This window comes from Silurus meridionalis, chromosome 19, assembly GCF_014805685.1.
Source record: "Silurus meridionalis isolate SWU-2019-XX chromosome 19, ASM1480568v1, whole genome shotgun sequence".
NCBI classification, from domain to species: domain Eukaryota; kingdom Metazoa; phylum Chordata; class Actinopteri; order Siluriformes; family Siluridae; genus Silurus; species Silurus meridionalis.
Genome location: NC_060902.1, coordinates 7,040,457 through 7,064,052, shown reverse-complemented (window position 1 = coordinate 7,064,052; position 23,596 = coordinate 7,040,457). Strand labels below are relative to the sequence as shown.

At 35.6% G+C, this 23,596-nt stretch overlaps 1 protein-coding gene across 1 annotated transcript in view; it reads left to right on the top strand.

Moving 5' to 3' along the window:
* The window catches only part of syn2b (synapsin IIb), a 71,226-nt gene that overhangs the window by 16,146 nt on the left and 31,484 nt on the right, over positions 1-23,596 (top strand). The window contains 1 exon segment of the mRNA XM_046875030.1: positions 23,172-23,229. Coding sequence (XP_046730986.1) covers positions 23,172-23,229 — 58 coding nt within the window.

Genomic DNA, 23,596 nt, shown 5'->3' with positions numbered 1-23,596 from the left:
CAGATTGAGCACAAGTCGTGCAGCTGCATTTCGGATCATTTGCAGTGGACGAATAGCGTTCAGAGGAAGACCTGCCAGCAGAGATTTGCAGTAGTCAAGACTTGAAATGACAAGAGACTGAACAAGCACCTGGGCAGCCTGTGTGGACAAAAATGTTTGAATCCTTCGGATGTTGTAGAGAAGAAATCGACAGGAATGAGCCACATTAGCAACATGTGAGAAGAAGGACAGTTCATTGTCCATAGTTACCCCAAGGTTACGAGCAGTGGCTGAAGGGGAGAGCAGAGAGTCATAAAGAGTTATTCGGAGATCTTGACCTGGAGATGAATCACCTGCGATGACCAGCAGTTCTGTTTTGCTGGGGTTGATAAGCTCCCTTCAGCTAAATGATATACTAAGTGTATAATTGGATGATTACAGATAACCTCTCAATGGTCCTTGTTAAGAAAAATAGCTTCTAAAATGTTTCCATAGAAAATTTTTTTATGTTTATCTTCTCTAATATATATTTATTTGCAAGTATTTGGTCCGTCATGTTATTTAATCTATCATGAGTGAAGTAGCTAAGATTCTGTAACCTTCTCGTAAAGGTTTACTTAAAATATTTGTTATTTACTTTGAACCACTGTTGAACATAGAAATCTGGTTATTATCATAAACATACCCTCTTCCATTACTGCTTTGCACATGCAATGCTTTTTTTCAAATAAAAATAAAATATTAAGCAAGGTTACTAGAAAATTAAGAGAGAGACGATTGTCCGTGCTGTAGCCGCATGGCTATGTGCACTCTCTGCTCCCAAAGATCACTCTTCGAGGAGCGTGATCTCCCTTGCGGCTCGGGCCCGAAGGTCGTGGGGCTCGCAGGCCGACCTAGCCGAAGGCATGGAGATGGACGAGTCCACTCCTGCTGGTCCACAATAGTACAATAAGCCCACTCCTATCGCGGCTTATTGTACCTCGCCTGTGGGGCAGTCGCTGGGGAAACACCCCCTCATGACACGTTTCCTACACGGCACCTGGAGGCTGAGGCTTGTGATATGTGGAACTTGGCCGTTGTGCTGGCTGCTCTATCTAAGCCCCCCATCAAGCCCTTGGTCGAGGTGGCCCTCGACCTCGAGGTATCTGTCGGTTAAGACCGCCTTTCTTCAGGCAATTTCCTTCCTTAAGAGGGTCGGGGACCTACAAGCTCTTTCTGTGGCACCGTATCTCCTGGAGTTTGCTCCTGGCATGGCCAGCGCTTTTCTCTACCCTAAACCGGGGTATGTACCTTAGGTACCTCACGACCTGTCGTTCTGGAGGCATTCTGCCTCCTCCTTTCCTAGCCCCCGACCAGGAAAAGCAAAATTGACTGCAAGCACTGGACACATACCTCCACAGGAGTCCATGGAGGAAGTTAGAGCAGCTGTTTGTCTGCTTTGGCCCTCATAGGAATGGTTTTCCGGCTAATAAACAGATGCTCAGCAGATGGATTGTGGATGCCATTTCTTCGTGTTATAAGTCCTCTGGTCTTCCCCCTCACTTCGGAATCAAGGCTCATTTCACCTGGGGTATGGTGGCCTCTACGCCCTGGTCCGCTGGAGTTTCTCTGAGGGAATGAGAGCTGCATCAACGGGCCATATTCCCTGCATCCCTGCAGTGCTTACCTTCTCCTTTTTCAGAAGCTAATGTCGCTACCATCGCTCACCCATTTTGTAGCTTTCTGGTTTACGAGACGTCGCCTGCCGATGACTTGCCTATTGGGTGGATTTTACACGTGATTCATGGCGTGAACAACGCGAGGCATTCCCAAAGCATTTTGATGCAGCTCTCATTTCCACAGAGAACTAGGGTTACATACGTAACCTAGTGATGCTTTTACTGGTTTTAACATCGAATCATTGGTCAGGAAAATATCAACTTTATGAAATATTAAAACCTCCAGTTCTTAAAATGGATAATGGAGGAAATTAAGATCATTCAAAAAGGATGCAAGATGTACATGCAATTGATGTTTTTGTGTGCACAAGTAATACTGCCCATTTCATTCTAATGGGCCATAGTCTAAATGTATGAATATCGGATGCTACCCTTGATATGAGTGCTCTGATTTTTAGTGCATTATAAATATATCTATGCAAGCTATGCTCTAGGAACTGCAAAAGTGGTGCATGTGTTGATTTAGTAATCTCTCTGTGCATTAAATTATTTAGACTAAAACTTTTTTCTGCAACAGCTATGAATACTGGTTTTAATATGCTTGATCGTGCCTCATGCTTGACTAGAAGCAGCAGGGAAGAAACAAATTAAAGAGGTGCAGGATCACACCACACTGTCGTCTATCTGCAGTTAATTAAATATTTGCAGGAAAGAAGTAGCAAAGTAGTGTTCTGCTTAGAGACAGGTGCTTGCAAGCTACATGTCTAGAGGACCAGCTGCAAATGTTCTGTTCTGGACAATACCATGAAAAAAGTGTCAGTGACAGATCGTTATAAAAGGAAAAAAATATTTTTGCACTTAATAAATAGTCCACCCACTTGTACATGCCCTTATTTCCTGTTTGAAATATGAACAGTGCAAAAATCCTGACCTTTATTCATTAACTGTTTGAAGGCAGGAAAATGTTTACCTTGCCCAGAGGATCGTGCAAATAAATCTTATCATTCCAATTTTTCACATTTATTCATTCAGAAAATGAAAGGAATTAAATAAAAAAAAATTATTGGCTGTCAAAAAATATTTAGAATTGTCTATAATTAGTAGGAATTAGGCCATTATTGCCTTTTGTCTGTTTATACTTTGCTGATGAAACTCTTGTTCGAAACTCTATTTGGCTCTGAGAACAGGCAGTTAATAAAACTTATATAAATTATGTATTTGGTGTAAGATTTGCTTTATTATCTTTTCCTTACTCTATTCCTTGTCATTCCATTTGTATTTGTCTTTAGCATTAATAGTGATAAAAAAATTAAAAACCAAAGATATCTGAGTTTTCCAACCTTGGCGGTGACATTGTGGTTGTCATGTAATAAGCAGAGAAGGCAGATGCAATTGCAGAGCAGATTTTTTTTTTAAATTATTATAGTGCAAACATACAAAACATAGACAAAGAAGCAGAGCATGAAATAGCAAGCCAATGAAACAAGAACTGTAACCTGAACCAAAAACGACGGCAATAATGGCATCTGTGAGACAATGAGTGTGGTGCACAGGGACACTAAATAAAAGTTCTAATTAACCAAAGCAATCATATAACATAAAACATTACATAAAATATAGTGGCTGATTTAAAACACAGTTTTGTGAAATAAACCTGACAGTAGTCTGGTGTAGTAGTGTGATAAAGTAGTAAGCTGTAAAATGTATTATTGTTATTACCGTATTTTCCGGACTATAAGCCGCTACTTTTTTCCCACGTTTTGAACCCCACGGCTTAAACAACGAAGCGGCTTATTTATGAATTTTTCCTGGGTTTTTCCCAGTTTCACAAACTTCAAGCCAAAAAACTGAACCCCATAACATTAGACCAATGAAATGTCCGAACGGAAACGAAAAAACGCACCTCACCTGTGTTCTGAGCTGCATGGCATTTTTAAACGCACGACGATGCCAAAAGATAAACTCCCTAAAGAAATAGTTGTGAAAGGGAGGCGGAAGACAGTAAACAATGACTTTCTTGGTAGGCTACTGTTTAGATACAAGCCTTTGTAGCGCGTTGTAGCGAGTCTGGGTCAAGGGATAGCTCGGTAACTCCAGTTGCAACAGAAATCATATAAGCACAGACAGGGTTCCAAAACTCGTGCTTTTTTATTATTCTTGGTTAGTCAAAGAAACAAAGAAATCAGCATCAGAAAATAATAAGGACATAATCCTCGTCTTGAACACACGCAGTAATAGCGGAAAAATGCAGTGCCAGGCTATTCCCAAAATACCACTATGCTCCTAAAGGAATCGCAACATATTTCACCCGTTACACCGTGTGTAACGTGTCTTTCGTTAAAGCCTGTGTAAAGTTCATTAGTGTAGACACTAATAGACAGGTGCGGCTTATTTATGTTCAAAATAAAAATATTTGTAAGATTCAGTGGGTGCGCTTTATAGTCCGGAAAATACGGTATTATTGTTTTGATTCAGGGACTTTCATTATAATATAAGTGAGGTATAGCTACCTATTGCCAGTTCAACCCTAAACTTGTAGGTTGAGATTGTGCGGGCTCTCATCATATCTGTGTGGGTTTTCTTCAGGTTCCATGATGTCCTTCATTAGTCTTAGATATTGTTGGATATGCTTTGATAACTAAGAGCAATTGCTCCTCAGTGTAATAAGAGAATATTCATGGAAGATGCTGGGTGTGCTGGTCCCTCAAATCTGGGAGTGGTTTCAGATCATTTGTAACCATGACCAATATACAAGACATAATCTCTCATTATATATAAAAAAAAAACAATCTTTCATGATATATTTTTGGCCATATTCCAACAGTGGTTTCCCAAGTTGCACACCTTTAAGTCCCGCCAGGAGTACAAAACACATTAATTCTCTGTGTTGCACCTGTTATGTTGTCCTCAGCACAATATTGTTTCATTACCAATGTTGCTTTTAAATTTGTACTTTTGTAACAATTTTATTTGCTTGCTCTGTAATAGACCACCTACTACAAATTACCCAGCATTTCAGTGGCTCTAATACAGCAAACTGCAATATAGTTTAATGTAACTGCACAAGCATAGTTCTTCAGTGGTTATTTAATGGTTTATTGGATAATTTAAAGGTTCTTAAAACTTCTCCTGATACTAAAACACAAAGCTGTAGAGTTCTACATAGAAGCTTTAAGAGGTACTCCCAAGGAACCACTACTTAAAAAAAGGTCTAATCTCTTGAAGCATTTTATGCAGATCACCTTTACATTTGTCACATTAATTAATTTACCTTTCAGTACACTCTGACAATGTGTACTGGGATATCATTCACTATTAACTCAATAACTCAAATCTATATGATTATTAAAATTTTCCCTGATGGATAACAAAAAGCAAAAGATGTTGAGCTGGTATGAAAATAAACATTTATCTGTCTATGCATAAATTTTTAAGGCTTCATAGCTTCATCAAGAGTGTGTTAGTGAAGTAAAGAGTGCAGGCAAGGTGGAGTGGGTGGAGAAGAGTGGCAGGAGTGATTTGTGATAGAAGAGTGTCTGCAAGAGTAAAAGGGAACGTTTATAGGACTGTGGTAAGACTGTCCTGTGGAGCTGGAGGTAGCAGAGCTGAGATGTTAAGGTGTTTGTTGGAAGTGACGAGGATAGACAGGATTAGAAATGAGTTTATTAGAGGGACAGCGCATGTAGGACGTTTTGGAGACAAGGTGAGGGAGGCGAGATTGAGATGGTTTGGACATGTGCAGAGGGACATGGGGTATATCTGTAGAAGAATGCTGAGGATGGAGACACCAGAAAGAAGGAAAAGAGGAAGGCCAAGTAGGCGGTTTATGGATGTGGTGAGGGAAGACATGCAGGTAGTTGGGTTGAAAGAGGCAGATGTAGAGGACAGGAGGGTATGGAGACAGATGGAACCGCTGTGGCGACCCCTAATGGGAAAAGCTGGAAGAAGAAGAAGAAGAAGAAAAAGAAGAAGAAGAAGCGTCGTCAAAACACTGGCATTTGTGTCTAATTTCATTCTAATTCAAATGTGTGAAAGCAAATGAAGAGCATAAACTTTAAATATTGTTATTAACTTTAAATTGTCTTTGGCTGATGAATGCAATCTGATTAATGTGGATGAAAATATCAGCCAAGAAGTTTTGAAGCAGATAACCAGATTTCTGACACTAAAGGGCAGATTTTCAAATGTCTTCCTTTTGGCAGTGACCAAAATATATGAAAGTTTACTTTTTTTAATGTAGACAAAATATTTTGAAAGTTTTAAAACAAAAATGGCAAAAGAATTATAAAGAGTTCACTGAAGGTGGATAATGAATGAATAAAAATCTATATTTTATTTTGCAACAGTTTCTTCCGTCAAGCCATCACGCTTCTCAACACAGAACTGAACTGAAACTCACTCAAACTGTGTGACTGATCTGTACAACCCGGACTCAACACACACAATCGTACTCACTTCACACATCCATGCCCATAAAATATCACTTCATTACTACAAACTGTTTACATGCTGTTTTTAAACATCTTTTTTAACTGCTGCTACTGCTTTTTTTGCCTTTTTTTTTTCTTCACATATCTCAGTGATGTTAGGAAGCTGGAGTCAGGGCGCAGGGTTAGACATGATACAGCGCTCCTTGGAGCATCGAGGGTTAAGGGCCTTGCTCAAGAGCCTAACAATGGCAACCCCTAACCATTCAATCAGTAACCCAGCACCCTAAACACTAAGCTACTACCCCCTTCTCCAAAGAGGAGAGAATATTCACTTTCAATCATGGGTGAAAAAGACATTATTGTGAAGTATAATGGACCTTATATATCAATGTGTAAGTAAATAGAATAAAACAATTTAATTTCTATAATAGATATGTTCAAATACATTTGACTTTGTAACACCCATTTTAATTTCATGGGCACCACATCCTCTCGGTCAAAGGAACGCAAGCTTTTTCACATTAAGGGTCAAAAATGTAACTTGATTGCGGGCTGTGGTCTGAAAGTAAGTGTTGCATAATGTATAATTGCTATATATTAAATTTAAAGTTGCCATGGTTCCCCTCATGTATGATTTTCAAAATATTTATAAATAAATAAAAAAATAACATTACTCTGTAATCTGCTTAAATAATGCTGTTTTATTAGATCAGTGAAACCTATAGTACAGTGAAAACATTGAAACAATTCCATTTACATCACAAAAGATTTCAATGTCTAATATTCAATTTATAAGCAACACAGCCAAATCAGTGACCTCTAATGAGACATGAAGGATTTTTTCCAAATTATGATGTCAATTTCACTTATATTCTCTACATTTTAAATAAAACTATATTTATTTTACATGAACAATTTAAAATTGGAAATAATGATCTGTGTTAGTGGCATTTGTTTTCTTTCTTTTTGCTCTTCTCATGTCTGGCTGTCATTTATAGTTTGAGTATCTTTGTTTTAGGTCCTCTAAAGATGCAAAAGACATATCCTTTGAAGTATATATGCAGAAATTTGATTAGAAATGGTAGGTTAATGTTTTTTTCTGAAGCAAAGCATATCATGGAACTGGCTTTTCAACTCATTCACTAGTTGATTAACACACTTTCTTACACACTCAGTCCCTTACTCATTTATTCATATACTGCAGGGGTGCACAAACTTTTCCAGCATGCGAGCTACTTATAAAATGACCAAAGTCAAAATGACCTAAATACTAAAAAATATGCAAACCATATATTTATTAATATTTTCATTTATTTATATTGCACAATATGACAGTGTAAATATTTTGTCATTACCTCACTCTGATGAGTGGAATCAGCCAGGGATCCATAGTGCCACGAATTTTTACCCTTTCTTAAGTTCAGAAGGAATAAATTGGAGGCTAACTAGGCAACTCGGTAGCTTGCTAGAATTTTGCCGCACTTGGCGCCCTTGTACGCTTGCAAATTTCTTAGTGAGGATGAGTAACAGCCTGACGTCTATTTTTTTTTTTTATGTCATGCAATCTACCCACAGTACCTTTGAAATCGACCAGTAGATCACGATTGACGTATTGGGCACCCCTAACATACTGTATTTATCTCTTTACTTGATCAATTGCTGTTGACTTAATTGGTTACTTATTAAGCCACTCACTTGTTAGCTTGTTAACTCATTCACTTATGTATTTATTGATTTTTTTTTACTTGCTCACTCACTAACTTATTAACTCGTTCATTTACAGTCAAGCAGTATAATGAGAAACATGTGGGAGACAGTAACTTCTATTTTACTCCAGACACAGTAAACACAGCTGAAATATGCTTTTAAAATATAGAACAACTACTGTATATGAAATGTCATGAAGAAAATGTAACAAAAACATGATCTTAAGCTGTATTATATCCATCTTCAGTATAGCTTGTTGCTCATTGCTTGACTATTCATTGCTTGACTAATAACAAAAGTCTATTATTCTGTAATTTTATTATTAGAATATTTTACAAAAACTTAATTGGGACACGTAAGGTCAGACAGCGGAACGTATTTGATTTCCCTGCTGTCATAACACATCTTTGTGCTGATCTATCATACACAATCATTTACACAATACTATTCAGAAATCATAGTAGTTTAGGTCATTTAAATGTATTGTTTTTTGAGGCCAGCAAGTCATTGTGAGCTGTAGCTCTATTTTCACATAATAGAAGCAGGAAGTGGATTCAAGTGCAAATCATTTTACTTTTAGTGAAAATATACAAAATAAAAAATAAAAACTAAGACAATATAACAGTTAATACCATGAAACCCTGACAAGAAATTAAACCTAAGCATAACAATGACATTTTCCATAGAAGGACTTACATGAGATAAACTCTGAGTTGCAGGTCAGTGACAAGAAACATTTGGAAATGATCAGTGACTCACTCCTGAGATGTGAATGGGGTAATGTACCGTAGTTCATAGCCATAATCCTGTCCACAGTTATTTATATGACCTTCAATATATAATAAAAAATGCCCATATAACAGGCATTCGTTCTCCATTCTCAGACTGACCAAAATGGAATAATATGAAGATCAAATACGTCTCCAGCCCTTTCCTCGTTATTCTGCTACAAAGTGTTTAATAGGCTGATTAAATGCACTCCCTATATTACATTAGTATTAGTTTACATAGGCTTGGATTTAATTATGCTAATTTCATCCCCTCATGTTCCACACATCCACCATGGGAGCTGCTCTTGTTTTTAAACAGTGCATGAGCTGGGTGAATGTTTACTTTGCTAATCATGGATGCTTCACACAGTAGGGAAACTTCTGGAAGATGAATCTAGGCCATGTACAACCATAAAAAAACAAAGCATGTTTTCTAATAATAGTTAGAATAGAATAATAGAATAGAATTAATAAAATAGATATTGTATTGATTTTGAATTGTAGTTTTATTATTGCTCTTATCAGTTGGTTTCTCAACTAAAATGGATGAAGCAACTCAGCCAGATGGAGACACAACACTCCAAGACTATTATAACAGCCCTGTTGTCTTGACCTGCTCACTAACAGAGAACAAGTGTTAAATCAGTTTAAGAGGTTTTTCTTTTAACTATGCCTGACACTGTTCTCTCTCAGGAAAGATGCTGTGATGTAAACTTGCTCTCCAAACAAAAGAAAACCACCTGATATTCACGGCACGTAACCATCTCAACATTTGAAGTCTTTAGCCAAATGTTGTTGCCTAATCAGCTAGAGGCTTTGTTCCAGTCAAAGCATGCCACTTAGTTTAAATGCCAAGCATCAAGGTTATAGCTTTTTTCAGCCACTTATGTCCAAAGGGGAAAAAAAACAAAACTCTTGAAGCCAAATTGTGGGTATTAATGCCAAGAGGGGCAGATGGCGCCAGCACCACAGGTCCAATAGTGAAAATATGTTTACTGAAGAACATGTTTGAAATCTTATGAGCCTCTGGGATTTCAGCAAGCCATAAACCTATTAAAATGTGTATGTTTGATTGAAATTTTATGTGGCACTATGTACATTTACAATACTTAAACTTTTCCCATAACATTTAATTATATTTATTAATGTGACTAATTTATCCTTGTCCTCAGAGGCTCTGTCAATATTCTTTATATAATCTATTCTTAATTTTCCAATTATAAAACACACCAATAATGTTCTAACAGAGTCCCACTGTAGTGATGGAGGATGTCTTAACATCTAGCTAGCTAGCTAAGTAGCTAATGGTTGCTATTATATTTATATAACATTAAAATCTTCTTGACTTGACTTATCTATGTTTGTGTTGCTACTCCCTGCTCTCCTATATAGATGAGGGTATAGTCATGTCTGCAGCACTAGCAGTGTTATTTAATAGCAAGGGAATAGCAAAATAATTCACTAGTGGTAGTGAACACAAAGGTATTTGTACAAATGTCAAACTATTGGTTCAAAAAACAAGATTTAATCTTGGGTATTGCTTCAGAAAATTTACAGTAATCTGAAAATAAGGTACAAAATAACGTGTAACTGGGACTGGGAATTAGAAATGCTCTCTGGGTGTAAGGAATGGTACACAGAGAGATGGGCACTGACTGCAAGGGCTGAATTCATTGATATAAGATGGCCACTCATTTGCGATAAGTGCTTTTTCCTGATCACGTTAATGGTGGAGCCAGAGCTTTTCTTGGGAACTGAACTGGATGAAATGAAATACCAGTCTAACCAAAGCTCGGGTTAAAGTAGAGACCCTGAATCGGAAAGCCAGCAGTGCTTACCACTGTGCAACTCTGCATCCAAAACATGCTCTATGTGTACACACAATGGTTCGCAGACAGCCCTTTCTTCCCACTAGTATGGCCTTGTTGTATATTATTCTTGTACCAGACAGAAATAAATCACCCACAAACCTGCTAAGACTCTGAATATCTGAAGAATGTGATTCACTTTACATTACACTAGTATCCTGACTGAGTTTTTCAAAAACATGCAGGTGCAGAATGAGGCTTCAAAAAACAGACACATAAGTGCACCGTTTTCAGCCCAGCAACTTATTTCTTGTCATTGTGACGCTTTCTCCACCCACCACTGGTGTATTGTTTCCTGGGTATCACGCACCACGGAAGTAGGCTAAACTACAAAGCTAACAAAAAGCAAGGCAAAAGGCAACAAGAAGTATGCTAGCGTGATTAGACAGAGGAAGACATCGAGACGTTTCTGATCATCTGATCATCATCTTTGCTCTGCTTGTGTTCTATATAATGGTTGTTTAGCCTGGATACATTCATTAGATAAAAAAATAAACAAATATTTTATATTAATACTGTGTATTAACATGATGTGAGGTCCAGTTACCAGCATGACACTAAAACAGGTAGTAATAATGGCTACTTTTTACTTAAAAACATGTCAGAGCCCAAACTTAGTTCCTTTAACTTGAGTTAGTAAGTGTAGTTACTTTTTTCTAGTTTTTTAAAACATGAATATCTGTACTTCTACTTGAGTGAAGGATGTGTGTACTTTAGCCATCTTTGCCTGTGGAGAAGGTGGAAAAGCGTCATGTGATTAACATCCAGCAGCACTGTGATATCATTATGGTGGAGTAGAAGAGGATCCCAGCAAAACCTGTGCATCTCTGGTACATTTTATGCACAGGAGGATTAAGGCAGGGTTAGATAACAATGGCGCTCACACAAAATATTGACACTTTGGACACAGTTTTGACATGTTCATTTAGGGTGTACTCACTTTTGTTGCCAGCTGTTTTGTCAAATTCTCATTTTATTGTCTCTTGAGAAGATATACTTAAATGGTTGCTAAAATGTGAGGCGTGTACTCACCTTTGTGAGATACTGTACTTACTAAGCCAACTGATAAGTAGAGTAGAGTCAAGTAGAGTAGAGTAGAGTAGAGTAGAGTAGAGTAGAGTCAAGTAGAGTAGAGTAGAGTAGAGTCAAGTAGAGTAGAGTAGAGTCAAGTAGAGTAGAGTAGTGTAGAGTAGAGTAGAGTAGTGTAGAGTAGAGTAGAGTAGAGTAAAGTAGAGTAGAGTAGAGTCAAGTAGAGTAAAGTAGAGTAGAGTAAAGTAAAGTAGAGTAGAGTAGAATAGAGTAGAGTAGAGTAGAGTCAAATAGCGTAGAGTAGAGTAGAGTAGAGTAGAGTAGAGTAGTAGAGTAGAGTAGAGTAGAGTAGAGTAGAGTGTACTTTATTGATCCCAAAGGAAAAGCTGGAGCAGATAAATCATCAAAATATGCTGCACTCCAACCCTCCAGAACTATGACCCCATCAAGTGAAGCATGATTTTAAAGAGAGCACTATATTTTATATAAATCTGAAAGCCTAAAGGCATTTATCCTGTATTGAAACAGCATAATAAATATACAATATATAGCTGCACTGCATGCCAGCATAAAAGCATAACGCTCAACTCTACGAGCCACACTGCTGCACTTTGGATGTGCTGTTAATGCTGTTAGATTTCTTGTGGTTCTTTTCCCTAGGCTATTAGATTGCAGATCTATTGTGATATGTTGCTAAGAGGCTGCAGAGCTGGTAGTAAGGGCTGATGTGTGGAGTGTGAATTCACACTGTGTGATGTGCGTTTCATTTCAGGGGAAGAATGGGAGGTGTTAAAGATAAATATAGGCGGTGCTGTTTTTGTATCCTTAGAAATCAAATTCACCATGCATACCATGTTTGTCTTTGCAGTAAATAAATAATGAAATGAGGCCTTAAAATTTTTTTTTTTCATTTTCCATGTCAGAGAATTGATACCAGTCCCTGGTGACAAAGCAACCTTCACCTAGCTGCAGAAGACTTAAGCCAGGATTTATTTTGTTTTAAAAGAGTATTTAGGAATGATATTGCTTGTGTATAATATTGCAGACTGCAGGATTCTACTTCCATTAAATTCAATCCAGTACAGAACAGAGCAGATGGCATTTAGATTCTATTATTACTCTGGTCACGATGTACTGTGATGTGGAGAGTGGTGATCGAGCATGCACCAAGTGCTCCACAGACAACTTAACAGATAATTTGTACTAAGGCAGATTTTTCTACTTTTTCTAAACGCTGAAGCTGTCTGAGAGCAATGCTGAACAAAAACGCATCTTAATAACGCATATTATGCAAAACATCAATGTTTAAGGAGGATGTGCTACAACAGTAGTGAACCCTGATAGCATTGATGTCTCATGTATCCTTATTTGCATTTCCGCTCAATCCGGTTGTCTCCCTCTTCTCTGTCCATGTTTGACGTTCAGCTACACAGGAACTCCCTCTTTTCTGTCCATGTTTGACGTTAAGCTACACAGGAACTCCCTCTTTCCTGTCTCTTGAGATTTTAAGCTTGTTTGCTGTAGCTGAACGTCAAACATGACTTCAAAAATGTCAGCAAAAGTGTCTAACTTTTCATAATTAGTGCATCATACAAAGGTCTTTTTAATCTTAAGGAAAAGAATAATAGATTACTTATTACTCTTGGCTCTTTGGGAGTCTTTCTGGAGCCATGAGAGGGGAGACACATTGATTTTGTTCTTTACTTTTTCCCAAAATTGTTTAGAACTATTTAAACTGTCCTTGCACTGTTTTGTGCAGTCACATAGCTCTAGATTGAAAGGTTGTATCAGAACAGAAAAAATCACAAAAAGAATGTGGGTGTTGTTATGATATATTTGAAAATGATATGTCAAGACTGACCAAAAAGTAACCAAAATGCTATTTTAAAATAAATTAACAAAAGACTAATAGTATTATGACTCTTAATAGTATTAAGACTAAAGTATGTAAAGAGCCACAATTGAACTTTGACAGAAAACAGACTCATTAACACAAAGAGTGGACACACAAATAAACATAATTTGTGTGGAAAATTTTTAATACTTATGTATACTATTTATTATTATATGAACAATGTCTTACACTATCACACATGTAGCTTTGTGTACTGGTCGCTACTAAACTAACATTGTGTTACTGTCTCATTGTACTCTGTTGTATTGTTTGCACACATTTCTGCTTGCACACATGCACTTTATGTAGACCTGTGTTTAGGTCTGTTGGTTCTAAGTAGTTTTGCCTTGTTTAGTGTTAGAGTATGTTGTTTTATGTAGCACCTTGTTCCTGGAGGAATGTTGCTTTGCTTCACTGTGTGTTGTTGTAACTGTATATAACTTAACAGGCTAAATATAATACACTATACATTACTATATAACAATGTATGCATATAAATAACTGATAATTAATCATCATTATTATGTAATCAATCAGTCAGCCAATCAAGTAAGTATTAATATATCACATACCTGCTGAAATTCAAACATGAAACCCTTTCATGTTGTGGATTTGTCAATTTCCAATTTCCATGGTCAAGTACTTTGGAAGGAACAATTCTTCTTTTAAAAAACACAATTCTAATTAAACATAATAATTAATATGCACCAGGTAATACAGGTAAAGAGCTTAAATGTTAAACTTAGATATTACAATGTCGGAAATATGATCTAAGTAACTGCAAGATGATTTTTTTTGTTGTCATACAGGCTGGTTGTTGAGTGTCCACATAAAATACAGCTCTCCTGGGATCTTTGACACACAACCACTTCTGAAGTTTACACAATGTAGCATGAAAGACTGAAAAACATCAAGTGAGCTGCAGTTCTGGAGGCAGAAATGCCTTCATGATAGGACATGACAGTGGAGAATGGCTCTACTGGCTTAAACTGACAGAAAGTCTCTGATAACTCTAATAACCATATGTTACAATTGTTGTGAGCAGAAAAGCATCTCAGAATTCAAGATATGTCAAATCTTTCGGTAAATAGGCCACAGCAGGCTTCATATCACGTTTTACTCCTGGCAGCCAAGAACAGAAGTCTGGAGCTACAAAGACTCTCATGGATAGCTCAGAAAAAAAACATGATTTAGATGCTGTTCAATTGTCTAGAATTTAGATTTGATGAACCTTTGCCTACTGATTATCAGTCGGTGCAAAAGTCAATTTAGAAATTAATGCTTTATTGGTAGCAAATAATGTAGCTTAAAGCTTAAAAAAGGCTTCAGTTTAATCAATTAGATCTTTAATTGGGCACATGTAGCACAACATATTTGTTTTAGAATTGATGGCATTCTTTTCTTAATTGGTTTGGCCTCTAAGTGCACCAGCATTTAATAAATAGCTCAATTATAGTCCTATAAGGAATTTAAAAAGATACAACGATATAGAACTAGATTATTTTTAACCATGCCACGGCAGTTCGATTCTCAATTCTAATTGTGCAGAAGATTTAATTATATTTATAATACCATGGTTCTGAGAGTAATTCTGATTACAAGCTTTATATAAATGCACTTATTATTATATTCAACAGTTTCTATAGTAACATTTGATCAAGGGTTTGCAGGATTAATGCTGCACATTAAAGAGACATGAAATTAGATTGTTTTAAAAAATACTTTAGTGTCAGCACTTTGTAACAATCACTTTTCTGGCTTTGGGATGGAAGGCTTTGTTGTTTCTTGGTAACATATTTAATTCATTTTAAGTTTATTTGTATAATGGTATATTTCAAAGCAGCTTTGAAATATGAATTAAATTAAATCTCTGGGTCCTAAATTTGTCCCTATATGTTATCCCTAATATGCAGGCCACTGGCAACTGTGGCAAGGAAAAATTCCCTAAAATGGTGTAAGGAAGAAACCCTAAGAGGAACCAGACTCAGCCATCCTCAGCTAGGATGAGGATCTAAGAGCTATAGCTAACGATATCTATGGTTAAAGTTCCATTATCAATTGTTCACTAGTGGACACTTAAATTTAAAACTGTTCATGGCAATTGTAGCCCTAAGCCATTGTAGAAATCTGTTTATATTAACAACAGTCTAAATTAATCTTAATGGTTCTTAAGTTTAACCCTCCACTGTAACCTCGTGTAGATTCAGGCTGTTCATATGAACCATCCTCATCTGCTGTGAGTGGTTTCCATGTAAAGAAAACTCATTCCAGATGTAGGGTGTCAAGATGAAACAGGCAGGTCTGGAAAGATGAAGGGGACAGAAACACCGGTTTCTCAGAAGCCTGTGTAGCTCAACAGAAAGAGAGAACATGAGAGAGAGATTATTAGATATTTGGTAACTGTATTGTTACATAATTGTTAAGGACACTGTACCATGTGTTTAGAGTGCAAGTAAAGACTCCAGCAAGGCTAGCTATGACAGCATAACTAAAAGGAAGAGCCAGAAGGTGACACAGAGACAAGCTTTTTTCTCTGTAATTATCTTCAAGAGAAAAACCTTTAGGGGGTGAGGTATATATATATATATATATATATATATATATATATATATATATATATATATATATATATATATATATATATATATGTGTGTGTGTGTGTGTGTGTGTGTGTGTGTGTGTGTGTGTGTGTGTGTGTGTGTGTGCAGACATATTCCACAATATGAAACGTAATTACAGACAACTAAAAAGTGTGAACATATAACCTAAATAATAAACATTTTATCATTGGCAACTGCAATGGTCTAAAAGGAATAAAGCTTTCTGGAATGTGTTGTTATAGAAAAAAAAACATAGACTTTGTTAAAATCTTCCTTTAAAAGCATGCTTTATTGAATTTCCATTGCTTCACTGCAAATAGTTTTCAGTTTCACTAGAAACCCTTTTTTTTCAAAAGTTAAGTTAATAATATGGCTGCATGTTCAGTTGTCAACGATTGTTCCTTTTTTTTTATCAACAATGACTTCTATGATGATATCATAAAGAAAGGATCTGCTTTGTTAACCTGGAACACTGCTCTTAATGTATAATGCAAATCTTTTATGTTTACACTGTATATATTGTGTCTCAGTTAACAAAATGTTTACCATCTACAGTGTTTTAAACACATTAATATCAAGCAGCTTAATGCTGAGGTGCTTTTTAACCTCAGCAAGTCATAGCCTGCTTTTCAGTACAGAAAATGCAAAGAATGGGCTTTGCATTCCAGAAGAATTTTTTTTGCTAATACACTCCATTCATTCGACACAATCACGCCATGCCCTAAAATAACACTAGAAGCTTGTTTCCCAACCTATAACTTTTTTTTAGTCCAATTACCAGTTTTTGTTAGTGTTGTATTAAGAATGCAAATCTATGCATATTTAATCAGACTTTTCTGCATAAAAATAAGTATACAAAATGAGATAATTTTCAATACTATAATTAAACACAATTTATAACCATAGCACTCAGCAGTCAATTGTGATATCCACTGTTACTGCTTTTTTGATGACCATATTTATCTATAGTGTCTTCCCTTCATTATTTCACTCCGTCACTTCATTAAGTCACTCTATTATCTGTTATCTGCTTTAATTCTGCAATGAATTTTATATTTTAGTTTGTTTTTATTTGTATAGGTCAAGAACTCTTTTGGATATTTTAACTTTTGTTGGCACTTGGAAATTATTATCAAACACACCAAAAAGGCTTATCAGGAAGCTCCTGTTAGATTTTAGAGGAAACCACAGAAAAATTGTGCTGTCTGTTGTCTGTTGGTTTATAGAATAAAAGTTGAGAGGACCTACTTTATTTAATGCAGTGAATTACATTGTATTATGAAAGTCATTAATCAGGAAGAGAGGAATCTACTTGTTTACAGAATATAATAACCACTCTAATATTGGCTATTTGTATATTAAACATATACACCTATTACATATACACATTTCTGCCCTTTTTTGTTTTGTTTTTAAGAAAATAATAGTTGTATTAACCAGCATTAATTACACCCATGTGCAAATTCATTACGGTATTTGTGTAAATCTGTTATTACACTGTTATTATCTGTTAAATTAAATATGTCATTGGACTTTTTCTTTCTGTTTTATTCCATTTTTCTTTTTATGAAAAGTTTAATCTTTTATATTATTGTTGTTCTAATTTTATGTGGGTTTGGTTTAATCATTATATAAGGCAAAAGTGGAATTTTGCTGCTTTAAATAAATAATTTTACTAAAAAAAGCCGTACACTGTATAGACAGCTTGATGGTGCCATCTGGAAAATGACCAAATGTTAACAGAGCAGCAGCCAAAATTGTGTGATATGAACACAACCCCAAACTGGTAAAGCACACTATGGTCCCTTGTTGTGTGAATGCTCATAATGATACAGTATTTGCAATATGTATTACCATTATGCAGCCACTGATCTCATTCTTCTTCTCACGCTCATACACATCAGACTACATGAACGCAATATTTGGTTCTCTGCTTAGTAGCTTGTAACTGCGGGTGGAGTAAGAGCCAACCGCGCTTTCAAAGATAGGGATAATCTCCTCTCATCTGCTCCAATTGGGAATGTGCTTTGTTTTACATAATGAGGGGATTTTTTTTTTATAGATTATTTTCTAAAATTATTAACTCTTATTATTAACTTTCTGCTTGCTATGTAGTATTTAACTCCAGCAGATCATTTTTTTTCCTGTGTTTTGTCAAACACCTAAACATACTAGCTAACCTTGTAGTTAATAAACAATTGCAGTTGCTGTAAAGATGGTATAATGCAACCCACAACAGCAAATGCCCACTTACTGTACATGTGATCTTCAGTCACATTTTCACTGTGCTACAAATAAAAAAATTTGGCAGGTATCAGATGATAACCAAAATTTATTTATGTTAGGTAGCAAACAAAAATGACTTCACACTAGATAATGAATACAAATCTAAATTACCTTAGTCTTCATAAGGAATGGTACTCTAAATTATGCAAAACTATAGTAAGTGGCAAATTTTAATCATGATTACTCAAGGCTACATAGCAAAAACATAAATTTCCCCAGACTTGATGAGGAATGCTAAACTTAATATGTTCTTATTTGATAGTGAATTCTTAGCAAAATTACTCAAGACTAGATAGCAAATGCTAACCTACTTTACCTTAGACTTTAATTTAATTTATTACTAGTTAGCAAATACTTACTCAAGTTATTTCAGGTTTGATTGTGATTGCTAACCTAAATTACCTCAGGATTGAGGCTAAATGCTCAATTTAATGAACTGAGAAATGGTAGCAAAGACTAATGTAATCCCTATTATAAACATTTGGTTATACGAAGATAATTCACTAGTATTTAGATTTTTCATTGTATATATATATATATATATATATATATATATATATATATATATATATATATATATATATATATATACTCAGGGCTCATCGGTTATACTCATATACTCATACTTATCGGTTATTTCTGTCACAACAAACTAAAGCCAGGTGCAGAGACCAGTTGCCGATCTGCCACATTTAACTTTGATGAACATAAGTTTGGGCATCTGGCAGAACTACAAAGATAAAACTGGCCCTCATTAACAGGTTTGTTCAGTCAGAATCAGTCACCAACCTCAGAAATGCCCTGGATTACATTTTAATGGCCATGGCAGAGAGCCAACACTTAAAGCACCTTGGCTAGAATTGGCCAAAAAGTGATTGCTATCCAGGATGAATCTACAGTGTTTAAAAAATACTGTAGATTCTCTGCTAATAAAACCCTTAAAGTCAAAAGAAACTGCAAAGGCTTTAACGATAGCAAAAAAAAGGGGGAAACGTGTTTCTGAGAAACACAATATGAAATTTAACTTTGTTAACACAGGAAGTAAGCAAATTTAGCTTACTTGAATCTTGTGATTAAATTAAATTAAACTTTCTTTATTTTTATAAATCATCATACATTTAGCAGCATTAGTTAAGCTAACAGATGTTAAAAAATTTACAGTTATATGAGTCATCTTTGATATCCATTGATATTGTCACAACAGATGTCTTTATTATTATTATTATTATTATTATTATTATTATTATTATTATTATTATTATTATTAACCAAGCAGACATTTTGTTTTCTTAATATGTTTACAGGATTTAAAAAAAATATTTATTTATATAAGCTTTGCTCATTACTGAAACCGATTCTAGTTAGACCACATTGTCACACAGAAAGATACTGTAAAGTAAATGAAGCAGCTAAAGGTGCTCATTTTCAATTTTAACATGTTGATATATCTCCCACAGTACACCGTTTGATTAGTGCAGTCTAACAACACAGCAGGATATTGCTTCATCACTCTGTTTACTGGGGTGGTTAATAGTGTTTGTACATGTTCGAGAAAGTTAGAGTGCAACAAGTGAAAATGACTGATTCTAATGGGAAGTCAGTATATATTAGTGTAGTGTCGTGGGATAGGTGTCTGCATGTGGGTGGTGTTTTTGTTCTCGAACTGTGAAGTCTGTGTGTGAGTGTGTTATGAAAAATAGATAGACAGACTGTTTGCTTGTCTGTGCTTCTGTGTGTGTGTGTGTGTGTGTGTGTGTGTGTGTGTGTGTGTGTGTGTGTGTGTGTGTGTGTGTATTCAACATAGACTACCTAGAGTATTCTCCTTAACACCTGTCTGAGTCCAAATTAGCCAGATGTTTATATCAGGTTATATCATGCCTCACTGGCCTCAAACAGCATCTGTAATTTATATAAAGCCATTTATATCAGTGCAACACAACTTCAAAGGTAGCAACAAATTACATTTACATTAAGACTGGGTATATGTCTGAGACAGTTTGCATCTCAATACACAATGAATGGTCCATCCTGTGAAAGACACCATTACCACGAACAAGCCGATGCAATCCAATTCAAAGGTTTTTAGATTCAATGAGATATAATAAAGCGATTCAGTGGTAAAGCATACAGATAAATCTGAATTAAAAAGCTAATTGATTGCAATTAATACTGCTTGTGTCAGTTCAATTGAGTGTGTAATCATGTCATTTTTGGGTAAGTTTAACAAAGGTTTTCCTCAAGAGTGTATTTTGAATTTAAAATCATGTTTTATGATATTAAGAAAAGCAAGACAAACCAAGTTCATTTAAGTTTATGAACATAGTATGCATTTAATAGAATTGAATAACATTGTACAGAACATAAAGTAAATAAAAGAAAAGATAAACGAATGAGTCGGTGGTTTAAATAGTGTGGCAACAGAATGAATTCGATATGTTTATGATACAAAAAGGGATGATTTAAAAAAAATGTATTTAGCAATTAACTATTTAGCAATTCATGATATCACTGGTGTAAAGTGTAGAACTCCCACCAATTTGAGGTTTGCTCTGGGTTCTCCGGTTTTCTCTGACCTCTGTGTGTGTGCGTGTGTGTGTGTGTGTGTGTGTGTGTGTGTGTGTGTGTGTGTGTGTGTGTGTGTGCCCTGTGATGAACTGAAATCCTTCCCAGGGTTGATTCCTGTCTTATCCGCAGTCCTCTCAGGTTCTAGATCCCCTGTGACCCTGAACTGGATAAAGCATTAAATGACTGAATAAATGAATTTCTTTAGAACTCCTCCGCTACAATCTGCATTTAAATAACCTGCTTTCTGCTTGTGGTATCATTCCCTTTGTCTTTGTATAGTGAGTGTAGTCTACTCTGTTCTCTCGCCCACTCAAAGAAGGTTCTGGAAATAAACTGGTTATATCGATTTATTCCTCCTTTGTATATACAATTTTTTTTTCTAATATATTTTTATTATATTTTTATTATTAAATGAGTCACTGTTGCTTGTGTGGCCAAGAACATAATCAGCCTAATGCTTTGACTGGCAAAACATTTTTAAGTATTGGCACTGGGCACTAAACAACTTCCTGAAAAAAGTTATTAATGTAAAAGCTCAGTCTATAATAAAGCCCAGACACTGGCAACACCTGTTACAACTTGCCAATGAAATGGAACTCATTTGGGATTTTAGGATAAGTGGAACAAAATTAATGTAGTTTTATAAAAATGGTCCCGACCATGGTTTGCATTCTTCATTCTAAGCTATGAGTCTCTCCAGATCCTTCTGAATTACCAGAATTGGCTTCTTGGTTGCTTCTCTGACTTCTCTGAGCAGAATGTATTAGATGACTTTGTTTAAATAAAATATATTCTTTATATTTAAAATAATTGATTTAATTATGTTAATGCTCCCAACCTTTATGCAAACGTATTTTGGTAGATCCTTGGTCTTCATTATTCTGTTTGCTCTTTATGTAGTTATGTTTTGTAGTCAAACTATTTAATGAACGCCTTCAGTTCTATGTACTACTATGGACAGTTTTATTTAGTTTCATTAGATTTTGTGCAATTGCAGTTAACTCTATATATAATCACCAATAATTCAGTAATAATTTCAATTCCAGTTTGTATTCATATGAATCATGCAAAAGTTCAAGAGTCATAAATACTTATGTGATATAAAAAGTAATAGGTGAGCTATAGTTGCATGTATGTGTATATATATATATATATATATATATATATATATATATATATATATATATATATATATATATAGAGAGAGAGAGAGAGAGAGAGAGAGAGAGAGAGAGAGAGAGTTTTTTAAAAACCGTTGCGGAGCACAAAGAACATAAAGGCTGGTCTCAGTTTTGCCAGAAAACATCTTGATGATATCCAAGACTTTTGGGAAAATACTTTGTGGACTGATGAGACAAAAGTTAAACTTTTTGGAAGGTGTGTGTCCTATCACATCTGGCATAAAAGTAACACTGCATTTCAGAAAAAGAACATCATACCAACAGTAAAATATATAGTGGTGGTAGTGTGATGGTCTGGGGCTGTTTTGCTGCTTCAGGACCTGGAATATTTGCTGTGATAAATGGAACTATGAATTCTGCTGTTTACCAAAAAATCCTGAAGGAGAATGTCCGGCCATCTGTTCGTGACCTCAAGCTGAAGCGAACTTGGGTTCTGCAGCAGGACAATGATCCAAAACACACCAGCAAGTCCAGCTCTGAATGGCTGAAGAAAAGCAAAATGAAGACTTTGGAGTGTCCTAGTCAAAGTCCTGACCTGAATCCTTTTAAGAAGCTGTGGCATTACCTTAAAAAGGCGATTCATGCTTGAAAACCCTCAAATGTGGCTGAATTACAACAATTCTGCATAGATGAATGAACCAAAATTCCTCCACAGCGCTGTAACAGACTCATTAAAAGTTATTGCAAACACTTGATTGCAATTGTTGTTGCTAAGTGGCCCAACCAGTTATTAGGTTTAGGGGGCAAACACTTTTTCACACAGGGCCATTTGTTTTTTTATTTTGTTTTCCCTCAATAATAAAAACCTTCATTTAAAAACTGCATGTTGTGTTCACTTGTGTTATCTTTTACCAATATTTAAATTAGTTTGATGATCTGAAACATACAAGTGTGACAAACATGCAAAAAAATAAGAAAAATAAAAAAACATGGATGGATGGATGGATGGATGGATGGATGGATGGATTGATGGATGGATGGATGGATGGATGGATGGATGGATGGATGGATGGATAGATAGATAGATAGATAGATAGATAGATAGATAGATAGATAGATAGATAGATAGATAGATAGATAGATAGATAGACACATAGTATAATATAATATAATATAATATATTTATAATATAATATAGTTTTTCAAGGTTGCCAAAATAAAAACTTTAATAGATTAAAATGCATTCTATTTCTTTTCCTTTCAGGGCAAAGCTGTTCCGTGGGAAAAAGGTCCAAGGAGAATATGATATCAGAGTGGAACAGGTAAAATAATTTATTACTTTCACTGATGCCCACAGCAAAGCTTTGAAGCAAGATAGAGCTCAGTATCAAACTTCTTTTAGAAAAGTTCATAAGTATGGGTCTTGAATGAACAGTCAAGCCACTGTCTCATATTTCACATGAGTTGTAAATAAGTGAGAATCTTTTTCTTCATAACTGTTCATAATGCTGTGAAACACAAGTTGAGCTGCATTGAATGAGGTTAACAAATTTCATGAACGTTTCCAGGAATTAGGTGGCAAGTGGCAAATTTCATTTGGCACTAAACCTGTAAGTGATGTGTAATTTGGCCTACACAAGTTATGCATCTAAGATCACCTTGAAAGCACACGAGCTTTGCAAAGACGAT